Source organism: Chamaea fasciata, unplaced genomic scaffold, assembly GCF_029207755.1.
Source record: "Chamaea fasciata isolate MVZ Bird 193981 ecotype frontalis unplaced genomic scaffold, bChaFas1.0.hap1 SCAF_8, whole genome shotgun sequence".
NCBI classification, from domain to species: Eukaryota; Metazoa; Chordata; class Aves; order Passeriformes; family Sylviidae; genus Chamaea; species Chamaea fasciata.
The window spans coordinates 37,714,833-37,733,846 of record NW_027094093.1 but is presented as its reverse complement, the minus strand read 5'-3'; the positions used below and the strand labels follow the sequence as shown (position 1 = coordinate 37,733,846).

The window sequence follows — 19,014 nt, the reverse complement described above, 5'->3', positions numbered from 1 at the left end:
ACCTGTAGTAATTGCACAAAACCTATGCATTTTCCTTTTCCTTGCTTCCTTCCCCAAAATTAGGTACCCTGAATTGCCAAGAAAAAGCCATGCTTATAGTCAGGTTGTGAAGTGTTCCTGCAGACCATTAAAACACAACAGTTGCTAACAAAATACAGTAGACTTTGAGTACTGTTCATGTTTGTTACTGTATTTTTTATTGTATTATTGATTCTTTTCATTTCCCCATGCACAGGGTTTTGTACAGGGTTCAAAATGTAGGTAGCACCTGTTTTTTTTGTAAAAGATTTTTTACCAGGTTTTGGTAGCCAGTTGTTAAATCTGCATATGCTAAACAAAGTATTGCTTGTAATTATGCACATCTGCAATGTGGGCAGAAACAGACATTTTAATCTCTTTTTTATTTTTTAAGATGGCATCCTTATAGATGTAACTTTTCACCACTATTTGTGCATGTGGAAAACATGTAAATTTTTGCTTTTTAAAAAGATGTTTCTTTTTCCTTTTGCAGAAAATGTACAGATCTTCATTTGAAGAAACCAGGAAGAAAGGATATGATCTCAAGGCTGATGCTATTCCTGTCAAAGCTGCCAAAGCTTCCAGGGATATTGCCAGTGATGTAAGTTCTTGGGAGAAAAAATGGGCAGGGACAGCTTTCTCTATCCCAGGGTGATCCCACCTGGCCTTGGACACTTCCAGGGATCCAGGGGCAGCCACAGCTGCTCCGGGCAATGTGTGTTAGGACCTCAGCACCCCCATAGGGAAAGAATTTTTCCCTTAATTTCAAATCTAAATGAATTAAAGTCTCTGTTTCTGTTCTCTTCCAGTATAAATACAAATTAGGGTACGAACAAGACAAGGGGAAACTCGTCGGCTTCCGCAGCCTCCAGGATGATCCCAAACTTGTCCATTGCATGCAAGTGGCCAAGATGCAGTCGGACAGGGAGTACAAGAAGGCCTATGAGATGAGCAAGACTCATTACCAGACACCTTCTGATGCCCTCAGCGTGGTGGCAGCCAAGGAGGCCCAGGACCGTGTCACCAACACCGGCTACAAACGCCTGCTCCACCAGTACATGCTCCTGCCAGATGCAATGAGTTTGGAGCTGTACAGAAACATGAATCAGATCCAAAGTGATGTAAGTTTTCTTTTGGTGACTTCTGTTTTTACATCGTGGCTGCAGTTTGGAAAGAACAGGATTATTTTTTTATGAGCTGTCCTTCTTTTTGTGGCTCTTGTTTTTCCATCATGGCTGTGTTTTGGAAAGAACTGGAGGACGACCAGTGCTATGATCATTCTGTATGAGCTGTTTGTACATTGTAAACTTTGCTTTTGTCTCCTGTTTGACAGAATGAGTACAAACAGGATTACAAGGAGTGGTTCAGAGGGATTGGTTGGAGTCCCATTGGTTCTCTGGATGTGGAGAAAACAAAGAAAGCCACGGAGATTGCGAGTGATCGGAAGTACCGGCAGCACCCCAGCAAGTTCCCCTTCACCAAACAGAACGATGCCATGGACCTGGTCCTTGCAAAGCAGAATGCAAATATCATGAACAAAGTGAGTGTTTAGGGGAAAAGTCGGGCAGGCATTCACATATCATCCATTCCAATGACCACTCTGTAAATCTCTGTCACTCCTGTATGTGGCAGTGTTCCCCTGGGAAGAACAACTGTCACAGGCTCCTCTTTTTTCTTTTTTTTTCCTCTCTGTGAAACAGTTCTTGATAAACAGCATTGGTTAAAGAAATCTTTTCTCATTTTTTCCAGCCTCTATTCACCCCATTCTTATATAGAAATGACTGGTCCTATAAATCTCGATAGTTTGGTTTCATTTAGAAGCAAGACCGAACAATAATTCAGCTGATCCTGGATTAGATCATTACATAGTAAAATAAATCTGAGTCAGCACCTTCATCTTTTTTACTCATCCATATCCAAGTGGAAAGGTGAAAACCCTGGAAGAACCATCTTTTGTCATTTATATTAACACATCTGATGTAACTTTCTGTCCATAGCATGCTTATACCCAAGCCTGGGAGAAGGATAAAACTCAGGTCCATGTGATGCCAGACACACCAGATATTCTACAGGCCAAACAGAACAAGACAAACTACAGTCAGGTGGAGTATTTTGATACATCCTATCAACATTTTAAATTAATATCTACTGGAGATTTAGAACACAGGCAAGAATTTCATGTGGGTAATATTTTCAGAGTAATACAAGTACCAGCTTCAGGCTAGCAAATGAACAGACTAAACAGCATTATAATGTATGGAAAATGTAAGTCTTTTTGAAGTCAGGAAGTGCATAGTCTGTACTCTATGCTTAGTGTAGAGTTCAATCATATTAAAAATTCCTTACTATAAAATTGCAAGTTAAATGGGTGTATTTTTTAACTTAACCTATGGGGTAAAGTAGATGTGGTGATTCCAGCTTTTCTCTCAGCTTTCAGATAGGAGAAAGTGTCAATTGTGCCAGTAGAAAACAGTCAGGTTTTGCTTTGCACTGTTGCTCAGAGGCAAATCTTTGACTTAAGAATGCCTGAATACTTAAAATCAACTGCGCACAAATTGACTTGACTGTTAAATGGCTTCATGAAACTCTTATTAAAATTTTGTTATGCCAATCAAAAAGTGTTCAGTTATCTCAGATTTATGTATTTCACATTCTCCAGATATGTTTCAAATCAATATCAGCTATAGTAGGAAGCTGCTAAATAGTGAAAAACTATTTTGTCCCTCTCCTAAGCCTTGGAAGAGCAGCATTCCTTGTTTATCAGTTTCCCATTTCTCAGTTCTCATTCTAGCAGCCGTTTTCTCATAACTGAAGCCTGTGAGGTGACCAGAACTCGGATCGTTAGTGTATCTAAATAGCAGGTGACCTATGTTTTACTGCTTTTAATTAATATTGTTTTCAATTTTAGAAACTCTACAAGCTTGGCTGGGAGGAAATGTTAAAGAAAGGCTATGACCTCACACCTGAAGCCATGTCAGTGAAAGCTGCCAAAGCTTCAAGGGACATTGCAAGTGATGTAAGCAGCATTTTTAACTCAACGTGACACTCATTGATCTGGTTGTTATAACACAGAGTCACAGGAGATTGAAATACACCTCTCTGCTAAGGTGTGGCTTGGAGTCAAAACCAACATTGCTGACAAAACTCCTTCCTGAGCTGTTTTTGTCCAATTCAACGAGAGTTTCTCTGGCATCTTAACAAGTCCAAAATTTGGTCCATTCATGACATGGCTGGTCATAAAAAGGAAGGAGTTTTCTGCTCTTTTGGCTGCTTCATTTTCAGAGCAGCAGCAAATTTGGTCCAGTTAGCTGAGCCCAGAGAAATCCTCATTACAACTCTGAAATGGATGTGGTGACACATGGACTGCTGTTACCATAACTTGGTACAAATACAACTCCCGCATTTGTGGAAGAGATTTTATCCATCATTAGGAAATGTTTCCTGTGCTTCAGTATCTTTGTATTTCATAATTTTTCATTGTTGATGATGTTATTCATCAAAACGTCTCAGTGTGTCAATATTAGGGAGTTCTGAGCAGAGTGAGTGTGTGAATCAGATGGCACAGGAGACCATTCCTATTGCCGTGCTCTCTTCCTTTCCAAGGACTCTTTCTTTCCCAGGGAGACCATTCCCTGACACCAAGTCATGCACATTAGTCAAGGGGCTGCTAAGACTTTACATCAGATGCCATAACAGGTTGCTTATTTATAGAATCATAGAATCACAAAATGGTTTGGGTTGGAAGGGACATTAAGGATTGCTCAGTTTCTGTGGGCAGGGCCGCACTCCACCATCCCGGGTTGCTCCAAGCCCCATCCAACCTGGCCTTGGACACTTCCAGGGGTAATTTCATGAGGAACATTAAGATGAGGGAATATATTGGTATTCTGCTTGTATGTTTTACCCTTGCATGTTTGTCGCTGTGATTTTGAGTGGTGCCACCTTTGCCTTTGCAGTTCAAGTACAAAGAAGGATACCGCAAGCAGCAGGGGCATCACATCGGATTCCGCAGCTTGCAGGACGACCCCAAGATGCTGTGGTCCATGCAAGTAGCTAAAATGCAGAGTGAGAGGGAGTACAAGAAAGACTTTGAGAAGTGGAAGACCAAGTTCAATATGCCCGTGGATATGCTGGGCTTCCTTCTGGCTAAGAAGTGTCAGGAGCTGGTCAGTGACGTGGACTACAAACGGATACTGCACCGCTGGACTTGTCTGCCAGACCAGGTCGATGTCACCGAGGCAAAGAGGGTCAACGAGCTGCAGAGCGATGTAAGCTCCCTCTGGGTTTAATTCACTTATTTCCATGTAAAGTAATTACTGTTGATTGGAAGGTATCTTTGATGACTCGCTTTTGATGTCAGTATAGATCAGATTGGAGCTAAACTGCCAGTTAGGCTTTTCGTAGGGTTTAATCAATGAACACTGAAATAATCTGCTATGATTTGATTTTCATCCTTAACAGAACCTGTATAAGTCAGATCTACAGTGGCTCAGAGGCATTGGATGGAGTCCTTTGGGATCTCTGGAAGCTGAAAAGAACAAGAAAGCTTCTGAAATACTGAGTGAGAAGAAGTACAGGCAGCACCCAGACACTGTTAAGTTCACAAGTATCCCAGATGCCATGGATGTCGTTTTGGCAAAATCTAATGCCAAAAATAGGAGTGATGTAAGTTGCCTCTAGAGACAGAACGTGGGATTCAATAAGTGAATACATTAATACACATTTTGAAAAGATCTCTGGTTCAGAACATGCATTTAAAATATACAGATAGCAGGTGTTTATAGTCAGGGCCTCGCTGCTCTTTTTGCCTTATTCAGAAGAGGAAGATCTTTAGCGCTGATAATTTACTCAGAATAACTGCAAATAAGACCTTTAGTAGGCAGTATATTGTAAATATATTGTTTTAATGCTGTTTCCTTGGCATTACATGCATGCGAAGAAGGAAAAAAAGTTGTATTTCAGTAAGAAGTCATTGTATTGTTTGATTTTACTATCTTGTCTTGTTTACATCCCTAATTCTTGCTTAGTACATCTTTGCTTTGCTAATGCAGAGAAAAGATGAACTGAAATTACTGCTGTGCTCGTGAATCTTGGATCAAACCAGATTTTTATTTGTGTCTCTTTCAGATACTCTACAGGGAAGCTTGGAACAAGGACAAGACTAAGGTTCACATCATGCCTGATACGCCTGAAATTTTGCTGGCTAAATCAAACTTGATTAACACAAGTGATGTAAGTTTGCATTTGAAACTGGGCATAGAGAATCACAGAGTTGTATTACCTCTACAGAAAGCTCTAGGAATAATTCAGAATAATATATTTGCTAAAAGAAAATTTTGATCTTCGATGAAATAATAAGAAAACATTTAAATTGTAATTTAAAAATACTTTATATCCAAGTGTCATTAAAAACACATGTCATTAATAGCAAAGTACGAAGTTTAATTTAATTAATTAAACTGTTTTTGGAAACCCATGCTTTCTTTTCGATAGTCAGAGTTTGAAAGTTGTAGCATTGAAAAACTCTCCAGAGAGTTTTATCTGCATTAATTCCTTTGAATCCTTCTCTAACAGAAACGTTACAAGTTAGGATATGAAGAGCTGAAGAAGAAAGGCTATGACCTCCCTCCTGATGCCATCCCCCTGCAGGCAGCCAAGGCATCCCGAGACATAGCCAGTGAGGTGGGTCTTGCAGAGGGAAAATCAGAGTGGGGCACATAATCTTGGATAAAAATGGTTTCTATTTAACAGGAGGAGATATTTAAAATTTTAACACTGTTGTATTGCTGCCCACCTCAAAGGCAGTGTAATTCTTCATGGTGTAAAGTTAATTAAATTAAATACAATAATTTAAAGTTAATAGTATATAGTTATGAGGAATACTGTAAAATCTACTGGACGTGATAACAAATGCTAGAAATTTTGGAAAAAAACACAAGGAAATTCAAATATGTTAGGTTAAAAATTATTAACTACTGTATTAACAACAGAGAAACTGAAATGGCAGCTTGGAAGGAAGTGGTAATTGTTGCTTCTTGTGTTCAATTAGTACAAATACAAAACCGCGTACAGAAAACAGCTGGGCCACCACATCGGGGCCAGGAACATTGAGGATGACCCCAAGATGATGTGGTCGATGCACGTGGCCAAGATCCAGAGTGACAGGGAGTACAAGAAGGACTTTGAGAAATCCAAGACCCACTTCAGCAGCCCCGTGGACATGCTGGGAGTGGTGTTGGCCAAGAAATGCCAGGAGCTGGTCAGTGATGCCGATTACCGGCACCCTCTGCACCGCTGGACCTGCCTGCCCGACCAGAACGACGTTGTCCATGCCAAGACAGTGTATGACCTGCAGAGTGATGTGAGTTGTTCTTTCCTGGCTGTGTCACAACCTTGGGTTGTCTGTGCTGTGTTCTGTTCTAGTTTTGAAGGTGGAGTCAGTGGAGAAGTGTGCCAGGGAAAGGGAAATGGACTCAAGGTTTTTTTATGAAGAACCAGCAGCTTCTGAAAGGAAAGACAAACCCTGAGGGCAATGGAGAGTGGTATGAAAACCCTTAGGGGATGAGTACAAACACTGAATGTGTGGCTGGTGGATGACCCAGTGGAACATGCTGCATTCAGGAGAACATCCACTGTTAGGAGTTGGAGTTGCTTGAAGTGAGGAGGTTGCTGAAGTGATATTTTCCTTTCCTGTCCTTCCAGAACGTGTACAAGTCTGACCTGCAGTGGCTGAGGGGCATTGGCTGGTCCCCAATTGGATCACTGGACGTTGAGAAGAACAAGAGAGCCAGTGAGATCCTGAGTGACAAGAAGTATCGGCAGCACCCAGACACCATCAAATTCACAAGTCTTCCTGACTCCATGCCCATGGTGCTGGCAAAGCAGAACTCTAAAATCATGGACCAAGTAAGGTTTCCTTGTGTTTGCATCCTGAAGGAAACAGGTGCCTTCCTTTGTCAAGATGTTGGTCCTTCAGTGGCCCAAGTTGTGCAAGAGGAATGTTGGCTTCTCTTGCCTCCGGGGATTTGTATTCCTTGTTTGAGAGAAAACTCTCTTTTGCGTGGTTGGAGCAGTAATGGGGTACAGTGTGGAAAAGGGTGAAGCATTGGGAAGGTTTGTGGAAAGGGCAGGAGTTTCTGGGTTAGTGCAGAGTAGAGCCCCCTTGCTTTGGTTCACAGAGCTGATCTTCTGGTTGAGTTTGTTTCCCTGAGCCTGTGTGACCTTGTTTCCTGTCCTCCTCATTTCCCAGCGCTCATACATCTCAGCCTGGGAGAAGGACAAAACCAGCATCCACATCATGCCGGACACGCCTGGGATCCTGCTGGCCCAGCAGAACAAAGTGAACTTCAGCGAGGTGGGTGGTTGTTGTGGGCGCAGTGTCTGTCCCTAGGCACTGCTGTGTCCTGGTCAGCAGCGTTGTCTGAGGGCACGGTGGTGTCTGTTCCAGAAACTGTACAAGCAGGCGATGGAGGAGGAGAAGAAGAAGGGCTACGACATGCGGGCAGATGCCATTCCCATCAAGTCTGCAAAAGCTTCCCGGGACATTGCCAGTGATGTGAGTGCACAGGAGCCCTCGTGGCACACACTGTCACACGGGTGCCACGTGCTGGCACTTGAACCCAGGGTTTGCAGCTGAGCCTAATGGAGGCAATAGATCCATTACCTGTTGCTGCCATTCAGTTGTCCTTCAACGTTTTTGTTCTGCACTGTCCACCTGCAGCTGTCCCTGCAAGTTATGGGTGTGCACTGTTGCAAGGGAAGGCCTGGGTGATGTGGAAGAGTAGCTGTGGGAGCTGGGTGATGGCCAACCCAAAGCAGGGTCCCTCCTGAGCTTTTGAGTGCATCTCCTCATGCAACAGCCTGAGTTCTGAGGTGGTAGGCTGCCCTCAGCACTGCCCATCTGCATGGCCCTGGCTCTGCGGCTACACAGCTGAGCTGTGCATGAGGAAAGAAAGCCCGAACCAAGTTTTCATTTAAAAATTAAAGTTGTATCAAAAAGCATGTATTTTTTGTTATTCTTAGGTATTATTACAAAATTGCATTCCTGTATGTATTCGCTGTTCTTAATCTAATCTTCCCAGCAAGTCTCTGTGTAGTTATATTTTATTGCCTTAGTATTTGAGTAAGAGTTCATTTGGTCATTGTGCTTGAAGATCAGTAAATGATTCTTTATGGAGGGTGTATTCATTGAACATCAGGTCTTTGGTATAGGTTTCATAATTTAGAGACTTTTCTTCCTCTTAGTAACTGAGCAGTAGCTCTTAATATCTAGGCCAGAGAGAGTCTTGGAAAATGAGTTTTATGAGAAGGAGAATGCGTGGATTCTTTTCTAGCTGTACACAGTAGGTCATCAGCTGAACACTCTCACACAGTAGAATCTCTGTGGTTTCAGCTGATAAACTTGTTGGAGGTGGTGCCACAGGGGTTGCTAGGAATGTAAAAACCCTAAAATAATACTCAGTGCATACTGTATTTTCCTGCAGTACAAGTACAAGGAAGGGTATCGCAAACAGCTGGGCCACCACATCGGGGCCAGGAACATTGAGGATGACCCCAAGATGATGTGGTCGATGCACGTGGCCAAGATCCAGAGTGACAGGGAGTACAAGAAAGCCTTTGAGAAATCCAAGACCCACTTCAGCAGCCCTGTGGACATGCTGGGAGTGGTGCTGGCCAAGAAATGCCAGGAGCTGGTCAGTGATGCCGATTACCGGCACCCTCTGCACCGCTGGACCTGCCTGCCCGACCAGAACGACGTTGTCCATGCCAAGACAGTGTATGACCTGCAGAGTGATGTGAGTTGTTCTTTTCTGGCTGTGTCACAGCCCTGGGTTGTGTGTGCTGTGTTCTCTCTACTGTTGGAGGAGGGTTCTGTTTGTCAGAGGAAGGGCAAGAGTTTGAAATCCTCATCATCTGGAGAACCAAGGGTTGGCAAGTCTTGGGTGTAGATGAAAGTGGTCTGAAGAGCCCATGGACATGGGTACAACCATTGAATTGGTGGCTGGTGGGTTGAACCAGTGGAACATGCTCCATTAAGCTGAGTTTCCCATGGCAGGCGATGATGTTGCTTGCAGTGAGGAGGTTGCTGAAGTGATATTTTCCTTTCCTGTCCTTCCAGAACGTGTACAAGTCTGACCTGCAGTGGCTGAGGGGCATAGGCTGGTCCCCTATTGGATCATTGGATGCTGAGAAGAACAAGAGGGCGAGTGAGATCCTGAGTGACAAGAAGTATCGGCAGCATCCAGACACCATCAAATTCACGAGCCTTCCTGACTCCATGCCCATGGTGCTGGCAAAGCAGAACTCCAAAATCATGGACCAAGTAAGGTTTCCTTGTGTTTGTATCCTGAAGGAAATTAACTCCTTCCTTTTCATGGATGTTGGTCAATCTCCTTCCATGGTGTGGGTTCTTCAAGGGGGGTGCTGCATCCTCTTACCTCAGGGATTTGTGTTCCTTGTTTGAGATGAAACTCTCTTTTGAAGCTGTAATGAGGTATAGTGTGGAAAAGAAAAGGGTGAAGCATTGGAAACTTTGGGTAATGGAAAGGTGTTCCTGAGTCAGTGCAAAGTAGAGCCCCCTTGCATTGGTTTGTGGGCCTGATTTGCTCCTTGAGTTTGTTTCCCTGAGCCTGTGTGATGTTAACTCCCTCTGTCCTCCTCATTCCCCAGCGCTCATACATCTCAGCCTGGGAGAAGGACAAAACCAGCATCCACATCATGCCGGACACGCCTGGGATCCTGCTGGCCCAGCAGAACAAAGTGAACTTCAGCGAGGTGGGTGGTTGTTGTGGGCGCAGTGTCTGTCCCTGGGCACTGCTGTGTCCTGGTCAGCAGCGTTGTCTGAGGGCACGGTGGTGTCTGTTCCAGAAACTGTACAAGCAGGCGATGGAGGAGGAGAAGAAGAAGGGCTACGACATGCGGGCAGATGCCATTCCCATCAAGTCTGCAAAAGCTTCCCGGGACATTGCCAGTGATGTGAGTGCACAGGAGCCTTCGTGGCACACACTGGGGCTGAATCCTTTCTTTCTTTAAAATCTCTGTGGCTTCAGCTGCTGTATTTTCTGCAGGTGGTGCCACAGGGGTCTTGGCAACATAAAAAATCCCAGCCTAACACTGAGTGAACATTTTTTATGTCCATAGTACAAGTACAAGGAAGGGTATCGCAAACAGCTGGGCCACCACATCGGGGCCAGGAACATTGAGGATGACCCCAAGATGATGTGGTCGATGCATGTGGCCAAGATCCAGAGTGACAGGGAGTACAAGAAAGCCTTTGAGAAATCCAAGACCCACTTCAGCAGCCCCGTGGACATGCTGGGAGTGGTGCTGGCCAAGAAATGCCAGGAGCTGGTCAGTGATGCCGATTACCGGCACCCTCTGCACCGCTGGACCTGCCTGCCCGACCAGAACGACGTTGTCCATGCCAAGACAGTGTATGACCTGCAGAGTGATGTGAGTTGTTCTTTCCTGGCTGTGTTGCAGCCACAAGTCTCTTGTGTTCTGTTCCTCTGCTGGAAGAGGTCCACGTGGGGATAATAATTCTTGGCTGCTTCTGTGGAACTGAGGTTGTGTTGTGGCACTTCTTGTCATGAACAGTCTGTGATGCTCTTTATGTGGGCTCATACTTCATGGTCCCAGAAGAATCTTTTCTCGGCATGAACATTTTATGGGGAGAGTTGTGGCTGGGACCTTCACTACAGCAAGGCAAGGGAAGGGCAACAGAGTAAAATATTTGTCTTTGGAGGACCAACATTAGCAAAGGCAAGCTTTGGCTCCAGTGGTACATGGTACAAAAGGTCATGGGAGGAGTAAGGCACCTTCCATGCCTCTGCCACCTGCAGAACGCCAGATGGGGTAGGTGTTTGCTGGGATTACTAAGAAGATGGAGAAGGAGGGCGGTAGATTCCTTGGAAGGTACTTGTGCTGCTGGACGAGTGGGGAGCCAGCTATGGGGATCAGATCTTAACGGGAGTCCCATTCCTAGTGTTTGGTGGATTGACCCAGGGGAAACGTGTTCCATATGGCAGAGCTTCCAGTGGTAGGAGATGATGTTGCTTGGAGTTAGTCATTTCCTGAGTTGCTTGCTATCCTTTCCTGTCCTTCCAGAACGTGTACAAGTCTGACCTGCAGTGGCTGAGGGGCGTTGGCTGGTCCCCAATTGGATCATTGGATGCTGAGAAGAACAAGAGGGCGAGTGAGATCCTGAGTGACAAGAAGTATCGGCAACACCCAGACACCATCAAATTCACGAGCCTTCCTGACTCCATGCCCATGGTGCTGGCAAAGCACAACTCCGAAATCATGAACCAGGTGAGATTTCCTTGTGTTTGTATCCTGAAGGAAATGAACACCTTCCTTTCTAAAAGACTTGGTCCATGTCCTTCCATGGCCCAGGTTGTGCAAGGGGAGGAAATTCCTCTTGCCTCAGGGATTTGTGTTCCTTGTTTGAGATAAAACTTTAGTTTCATGTGGTTGAAGCAGTAATGGGGTACAGTGTGGAAAAGAAAAGGGTGAAACAATTGAAACTTTTGGGAAAGGAAAGGTGTTCCTGGGTCAGTGCAGAGTAGAGGCCCCCTTGCTTTGGTTCATGGACCTGATTTGCTCCTTGAGTTTGTTTCCCTGAGCCTGTGTGATGTTAACTCCCTCTGTCCTCCTTGTTCCCCAGCGCTCGTACATCTCAGCCTGGGAGAAGGACAAAACCAGCATCCACATCATGCCGGACACGCCTGGGATCCTGCTGGCCCAGCAGAACAAAGTGAACTTCAGCGAGGTGGGTGGTTGTTGTGGGCGCAGTGTCTGTCCCTGGGCACTGCTGTGTCCTGGTCAGCAGCGTTGTCTGAGGGCACGGTGGTGTCTGTTCCAGAAACTGTACAAGCAGGCGATGGAGGAGGAGAAGAAGAAGGGCTACGACATGCGGGCAGATGCCATTCCCATCAAGTCTGCAAAAGCTTCCCGGGACATTGCCAGTGATGTGAGTGCACAGGAGCCTTCGTGGCACACACTGGGGCTGAATCCTTTCTTTCTTTAAAATCTCTGTGGCTTCAGCTGCTGTATTTTCTGCAGGTGGTGCCACAGGGGTCTTGGCAACATAAAAAATCCCAGCCTAACACTGAGTGAACATTTTTTATGTCCATAGTACAAGTACAAGGAAGGGTATCGCAAACAGCTGGGCCACCACATCGGGGCCAGGAACATCGAGGATGACCCCAAGATGATGTGGTCGATGCATGTGGCCAAGATCCAGAGTGACAGGGAGTACAAGAAAGCCTTTGAGAAATCCAAGACCCACTTCAGCAGCCCCGTGGACATGCTGGGAGTGGTGTTGGCCAAGAAATGCCAGGAGCTGGTCAGTGATGTCGATTACCGGCACCCTCTGCACCGCTGGACCTGCCTGCCCGACCAGAACGACGTTGTCCATGCCAAGACAGTGTATGACCTGCAGAGTGATGTGAGTTGTTCTTTCCTGGCTTTGTCACAGCCTTGGGTTATTTATTCTACTCTTGGAGGAGGTTTTTGTAGCAAGGGAAGAGCAAGGGAAGGTCAAGGGAATTCAAAATCCTTTTTTCTCTGGAAAACCAAGAGTTGACAAAGGCAAGAAATTGTGCAGCTGCAAATGCTCTGAAGAATCTTAGGAGATGGGATAAAAGTCTCCTCCAGTGTCTCTGCCCGTTGCAGATTGTCAGATAGGGATGGTCTTTGCTGGCAATACCAAGAAGATAAAGGGGGAAGATTTGTGGATTGCCGACAGCCTCTTGTGGTGTTGGAGGTGTGAGGAGACAGGTTTTTGATAGCTGAGCTTATCTGGAGGCTCTTTTGTGGCACAGGCTGGTGGGTTGACCCAGGGAAACGTGCTCCATTCAGCTGAGTTTCCAGTGGTAGGAGATGAAGTTGCTTGCAGTGAGGAGGTTGCTGAAGTGATATTTTCCTTTCCTGTCCTTCCAGAACGTGTACAAGTCTGACCTGCAGTGGCTGAGGGGCATTGGCTGGTCCCCAATTGGGTCACTGGACGATGAGAAGAACAAGAGGGCGAGTGAGATCCTGAGTGACAAGAAGTATCGGCAGCACCCAGACACCATCAAATTCACGAGCCTTCCTGACTCCATGCCCATGGTGCTGGCAAAGCACAACTCTGAAATCATGAACCAGGTGAGATTTCCTTGTGTTTGCATCCTGAAGGAAATGAGCTCCAGTACCTTCTTTCCCTGGATGTTGGTCAATCTCCTTCCATGGCCCAAGTTGGGCAAAGGGAATGTTAGGTCCTCCTGCCTCAGAGATTTGTATTCCTTGTTTGAGATGAAATTTTTGTTTGGATGGTTGTAGCAGTAATGGGGTGCACTGTGGAAAAGGGTGAAGCATTGGGAAGGTTTGTGGAAAGGGCAGGAGTTTCTGGGTTAGTGCAGAGTAGAGCCCCCTTGCTTTGGTTCACAGAGCTGATCTTCTGGTTGAGTTTGTTTCCCTGAGCCTGTGTGACCTTGTTTCCTGTCCTCCTTGTTTCCCAGCGCTCGTACATCTCAGCCTGGGAGAAGGACAAAACCAGCATCCACATCATGCCGGACACGCCTGGGATCCTGCTGGCCCAGCAGAACAAAGTGAACTTCAGCGAGGTGGGTGGTTGTTGTGGGCGCAGTGTCTGTCCCTGGGCACTGCTGTGTCCTGGTCAGCAGCGTTGTCTGAGGGCACGGCGGTGTCTGTTCCAGAAACTGTACAAGCAGGCGATGGAGGAGGAGAAGAAGAAGGGCTACGACATGCGGGCAGATGCCATTCCCATCAAGTCTGCAAAAGCTTCCCGGGACATTGCCAGTGATGTGAGTGCACAGGAGCCCTCGTGGCACACACTGGGGCTGAATCCTTTCTTTCTTTAAAACCTCTGTGGCTTCAGCTGCTGTATTTTCTGCAGGTGGTGCCACAGGGGCGCTGGGGTCACATAAAAACTCCAACCTAACACTGAGTGAACATTTTTTATGTCCATAGTACAAGTACAAGGAAGGGTATCGCAAACAGCTGGGCCACCACATCGGGGCCAGGAACATTGAGGATGACCCCAAGATGATGTGGTCGATGCATGTGGCCAAGATCCAGAGTGACAGGGAGTACAAGAAAGCCTTTGAGAAATCCAAGACCCACTTCAGCAGCCCCGTGGACATGCTGGGAGTGGTGCTGGCCAAGAAATGCCAGGAGCTGGTCAGTGACGTCGATTACCGGCACTACCTGCATGAATGGACCTGTCTGCCCGACCAGAATGATGTGATCCATGCTAGGCAAGCCTATGACCTCCAGAGTGATGTGAGTATTTGCTGATGAGCCCTAGACTACTGAAGTGTTTCTAATTTCCTTGGTATATAAACTAGACTAGTTACTCTCATTTAGTATATTGTTGTGGTTTTTTAATCCTATTCCAAGCAAGGTCATTATATTTTGAGGATTGAAGGAATCTGAATATAAGGGCACTCTGAAGGTTTATATACAGCCAAACAGCAGAATTATCTCCATATAATCCTTCAGAATAGGCAATTTTAATATATTTAAATGCTGATTAATCTAAAAAGGGCAAATTTTCAACTGCTGCTTTTGTATTTTGTAACAGAACTGCTACAAGTCCGACCTGGAATGGTTGCGGGGCATTGGTTGGGTCCCAATTGGATCCTTGGAAGTTGAGAAGGCCAAGAAGGCAGGAGAGATTTTGAGTGACAAAATTTACCGCCAGCATCCAGACACCATCAAGTTCACCAGCATCCCAGATTCTCTCCCGATGGTGTTGGCCAAGCAGAATGCAGACGTCATGAACAAGGTGAGTCTGGGTTTGATCAGGTAACACATCAGCTGTCTCTGCCTAAACCCCTGAGACAGGACTAGGACCACAGACCAGTGAGATTTCAGCACAGTAAGGCTGTAAAAATGTAAGTTTCATTCTTGGTAATCAATGGGGAACTTACTTTCATCAAGGGCTGATTTAATAATATCTTCCTAGATAATTACTGAGTCAATTTGTCACCAATTATCAGTTGTGAATGTCTCCAAATACTCTGCTGTGCTCCTCCTGCAGCGTTTGTATACTGAGGCCTGGGATAAGGACAAGACACAAATCCACATCATGCCTGACACGCCTGAAATCACACTGGCAAGAGAGAACAAGAGAAACTACAGTCTGGTGAGTGTGGGAGCTCTCCAAATGTAACTGCTCTGTGTCATGGCTGGATCAGGAATGCTCTGGGAAAACTTCCAGAGATTACACTCTCAGTTTCCTTAAGAAACTCCCATATTTATCCAAAAAATCGTGACTTTAAAAGCATTGTTTTTATATTTGTGGTAGTAGATACATAGAACAGTGAGCACTGGTGAGAAGAAATTCCATAAATTCCACACAAGTTTTGTGTTTCCACTGAATTTTTGGGGAGTCATTTCTGCCAGTGTGCATAATGTTGGGAAGCTAAAAATGAATACCAGAAAGGTAATTACCAGCATAATTCTGAAAAGATGTGATGCCAGTGTTCAACATTATTTTAGGCAAACAAGTTCACATCAGTGGTTTTAGAAGGTAAGTTTTTCTCCATTAGTACAGAAGAAAAGTTTAGCTCTAAACTGTATTCAATGTTTCATTATTTAAAGCAGTAAAATAAAAATCAATTAACAAATGTATTTAGCAAAGATCTTCCTTTGACATGAATTTATATCAGCTAGTGATCTGGGGTTTTGAGTTAAAGGTAGATAAAACTGGGTACAATGAATCTAAACGCAATTATTACATCTACTTCCAAGCAATTTGTTTTGCATAGTATATAATACATGGAACTTATATGAGTCCCATTGTTTAATTCTTCATCTAGAAACAATACAGACAGGCCATGGAAGATGCAAAGAAGAAAGGCTATGATTTGAGAGCTGATGCCATCCCCATCCAATCAGCCAAAGCATCCAGGCAAATTGCCAGTGATGTAAGAATCTACTCTTTTGTTTCTTTCTCTGTTGACATCTCTCCTATGCAACCTGAAAATTATCAGCTGGATTCTGTGAAAGGCACTGGAGTTAAACTGTGACCTTAAGTGATAGATTTTTGCAAGTAAATGATCATGCATGTTTAAAAAAATAAATGTTGATAATTATAAGAATAATATAATGCTGCTATCATGATAATTGCATAGCTCATACCTCTATATGTGTAAATAACCATTTACAGTATGTGTATCACTATATGTAATAAGGATTAAATGCATTTAATAAGATCAGGATTATTTCTCACTAATATTAGTGAAACACATTTTTTCAAAAAGCAAAATGATAAAAAATTTCTGTTTAGTGTTCTATCTCAAGTAGCAAAAAACTTTAGTCCTAAAATCCTAGAATATTATTAGCATGAGAATTGATTTGACTGTTTGGGGGTTTTTTAATGGTAGGTTATAGATAAGTTTGGAAAGGTTATTGTTAGAAATATTTAATAGGAGTCTCTCATATTTTTAGGTGATACAGAAATGTAACATCTTGTTTTGTGTTTCAGTACAAGTACAAGGAAGGATATCGCAAACAGCTGGGCCACCACATTGGGGCCAGGAACATCGAGGATGACCCCAAGATGATGTGGTCGATGCACGTGGCCAAGATCCAGAGTGACAGGGAGTACAAGAAGGACTTTGAGAAGACCAAGACGAGGTTCAGCAGTCCCGTGGACATGCTGGGAATTGTGTTGGCCAAGAAATGCCAAGGATTGGTCAGTGACATTGACTACCGGCACTACCTGCACCAGTGGATCTGTCTTCCCGACCAGAATGACGTGATCCACGCCAAGCAAGCCTACGACCTCCAGAGTGATGTGAGTTCTCTGGCATTTGATTTTTGCTGAGGAATGTATTTGATATTTTACATAGCTGGATCAGGCCATCTTGTTCTGATGTGGTAGAACCAACTTTGTGAGATTTATTTTTAAATTTTGTGGTCGATTGAAACTGAGCTCTCCAACAGGATGTGTTAACTAATTGATACTTCAAGGAAATCATCTAACTCCAGAATTGCTATCTATCATTTGCCATTCTCTGAAAGTTGGATAATGGTTTCACTCTCAATGTAGTGGAAATGCAGTTGTTTTTTCTGTATTTTCTCTTGTGCTTTGAATTTATTTAAATTACTTGTTAAGTTCATAGTAACTTATTTACTGGTCAACTATTCACCATGTAAGTTGCATTATTGTTATTATTGATAGAACAACCTGTGTGGGTGATTTTTTAAAAATATTTTTAACAGAACTGCTACAAATCTGACCTGGAATGGCTGCGGGGAGTTGGTTGGGTCCCAATTGGTTCCTTGGAAGTTGAGAAAGCCAAGAGAGCAGGGGAGATCCTGAGTGATAAAATTTACCGCCAGCGTCCGGACACCATCAAGTTCACCAGTGTCACGGATTCTCTGGAGATGGTGTTGGCCAAGCAGAACGCAGACACCATGAACAAGGTGAGTCCTGATCCCACTGGGTGACACATCAGAGGTCTCGGCCTCAGCCCTGGAGACAGGACTTGGAATGAACTTGAGCACAAGCAATGCTCTTTGGTTTATTCCTTCTCCGTAATCAATGCAGTGTTTCTTAATTGTTGTTACATTTCCACAAGTCAATCCTCCTTTTGTTAATACTGTCTCTTCCTAATTGCCGAACTGATTGTCCCTGTTACATTTCCTGTATTTTTATCTGGTATGGTCTATGTTTTCCATGATTACTGACATATTAACCTGATTTGGAATATCCTATAAATCTCTTCTTGTTTTCCTTCCTAGCGTTTGTACACTGATGCGTGGAACAAAGACAAGACCTCGATTCACGTCATGCCTGACACCCCAGAAATCCTGCTGGCCAAACAAAACAGAATGAACTACAGTGAGGTAAGTGCAACTGAAATCTGAGACAATTTACTTGTACTTCTGACAAGTATGCTTTTGTCATCTCTGAGTTTTCATTAATATTAAAATATTGTCAGGTAGTTTATTTTCACAAATGGCCTGTTCCTGTGCTGAAATCAGTGTTGTTCCAGGAACTGACCTCCTGGATATCTAATTAGGCTATTAAAATATATATTATACCCCGTAATTGAGAAATCATTTCTACAGCAAGGTATAGAAATAATGAGTTTTGCTTTGCTTTCCCTAAATGACTTTCCAAACATCTACAATAAAATTACAAGGTCTTTGAAACCTGCAGGTTTTTATTTTCTAGTGAACATAGAGCTGGGCTCAAGATGTTTAAGTTGCCAGAAAATCAACATGTTTATGGACATAAATAGTTTTATTACTCAGATGTGCTGAACTGAAATGCAATTTTGAATTTTATTTTTTTAAACTAAAATGTGACTCTTTTTCTCACAGAAAATGTACAAACTGGCCTTGGAGGAGTCGAAAAAGAAGGGCCATGATTTGCGTTATGATGCCATTCCCATTCAGTCTGCCAAAGCCTCCAGGGAGATTGCCAGTGAGGTGAGCAGGCTTTGTTCCCATTTCTCTGTGGAGTTGGTAATGGAAAAGAATCATGATGTTTGCTACTGTCATACTTCATAGAATAGATAATATTGAAATCTGTTTTCATAGTGATTCTTTTTAATGATTTCAGTGCATTGCCTTTAGTCCATGGAAGAAAGGGCTAGCCAGTATTTTTATTGTGAGGAATATATCACTGTAATAAATAAATAAATAAAATAATGTGAAGATTATTGACATGCCCCCTGCAATACTTCTGTTCATGGATATTCAAGCAGCACAATCACAAAAGTGTATGAACCAATGGTAGGGTTTCTCAGGTTAATTTCTGATTCAAACTAAATTTCTGTTCAAGTGTCATAATGAAATTCAAGATGTCTGAACCATACAATGACTAAGTTTTGTAAAAAATTTTTAAAGTTCATATTTACAATTTAATCTTAATAGGAAAAGAATGTGTAATACCAAACTTGTTAGAATGTAACATTAAATGCTTAGTGAATTGAAAGTGTATTATATAAAAAGTCTTAGAAAATTGTATCTACTAAA

At 43.7% G+C, this 19,014-nt stretch overlaps 1 protein-coding gene across 20 annotated transcripts in view; it reads left to right on the top strand.

The window, feature by feature from the left end:
• Positions 1–19,014, top strand: part of NEB (nebulin) — a 99,001-nt gene that overhangs the window by 17,377 nt on the left and 62,610 nt on the right. For all 20 annotated transcript variants that reach the window (XR_010722172.1, XR_010722173.1, XM_066190461.1 and 17 more), the window contains 33 exons: positions 512–619; positions 828–1,139; positions 1,352–1,558; positions 2,016–2,120; positions 2,927–3,034; positions 3,975–4,286; positions 4,480–4,683; positions 5,146–5,250; positions 5,593–5,700; positions 6,068–6,379; positions 6,721–6,924; positions 7,268–7,372; positions 7,466–7,573; positions 8,502–8,813; positions 9,137–9,340; positions 9,688–9,792; positions 9,886–9,993; positions 10,159–10,470; positions 11,125–11,328; positions 11,684–11,788; positions 11,882–11,989; positions 12,155–12,466; positions 12,961–13,164; positions 13,518–13,622; positions 13,716–13,823; positions 13,990–14,301; positions 14,603–14,806; positions 15,062–15,166; positions 15,843–15,950; positions 16,511–16,822; positions 17,251–17,454; positions 17,773–17,877; positions 18,358–18,465. Coding sequence is in view for 18 of the 20 variants with exons in the window: in XM_066190461.1 (XP_066046558.1) it covers positions 512–619; positions 828–1,139; positions 1,352–1,558; positions 2,016–2,120; positions 2,927–3,034; positions 3,975–4,286; positions 4,480–4,683; positions 5,146–5,250; positions 5,593–5,700; positions 6,068–6,379; positions 6,721–6,924; positions 7,268–7,372; positions 7,466–7,573; positions 8,502–8,813; positions 9,137–9,340; positions 9,688–9,792; positions 9,886–9,993; positions 10,159–10,470; positions 11,125–11,328; positions 11,684–11,788; positions 11,882–11,989; positions 12,155–12,466; positions 12,961–13,164; positions 13,518–13,622; positions 13,716–13,823; positions 13,990–14,301; positions 14,603–14,806; positions 15,062–15,166; positions 15,843–15,950; positions 16,511–16,822; positions 17,251–17,454; positions 17,773–17,877; positions 18,358–18,465 (5,943 nt within the window). In the remaining 2 variants the exon portion in view is untranslated. The remainder of the gene's footprint in view (positions 1–511; positions 620–827; positions 1,140–1,351; positions 1,559–2,015; positions 2,121–2,926; positions 3,035–3,974; positions 4,287–4,479; positions 4,684–5,145; positions 5,251–5,592; positions 5,701–6,067; positions 6,380–6,720; positions 6,925–7,267; positions 7,373–7,465; positions 7,574–8,501; positions 8,814–9,136; positions 9,341–9,687; positions 9,793–9,885; positions 9,994–10,158; positions 10,471–11,124; positions 11,329–11,683; positions 11,789–11,881; positions 11,990–12,154; positions 12,467–12,960; positions 13,165–13,517; positions 13,623–13,715; positions 13,824–13,989; positions 14,302–14,602; positions 14,807–15,061; positions 15,167–15,842; positions 15,951–16,510; positions 16,823–17,250; positions 17,455–17,772; positions 17,878–18,357; positions 18,466–19,014) is intronic.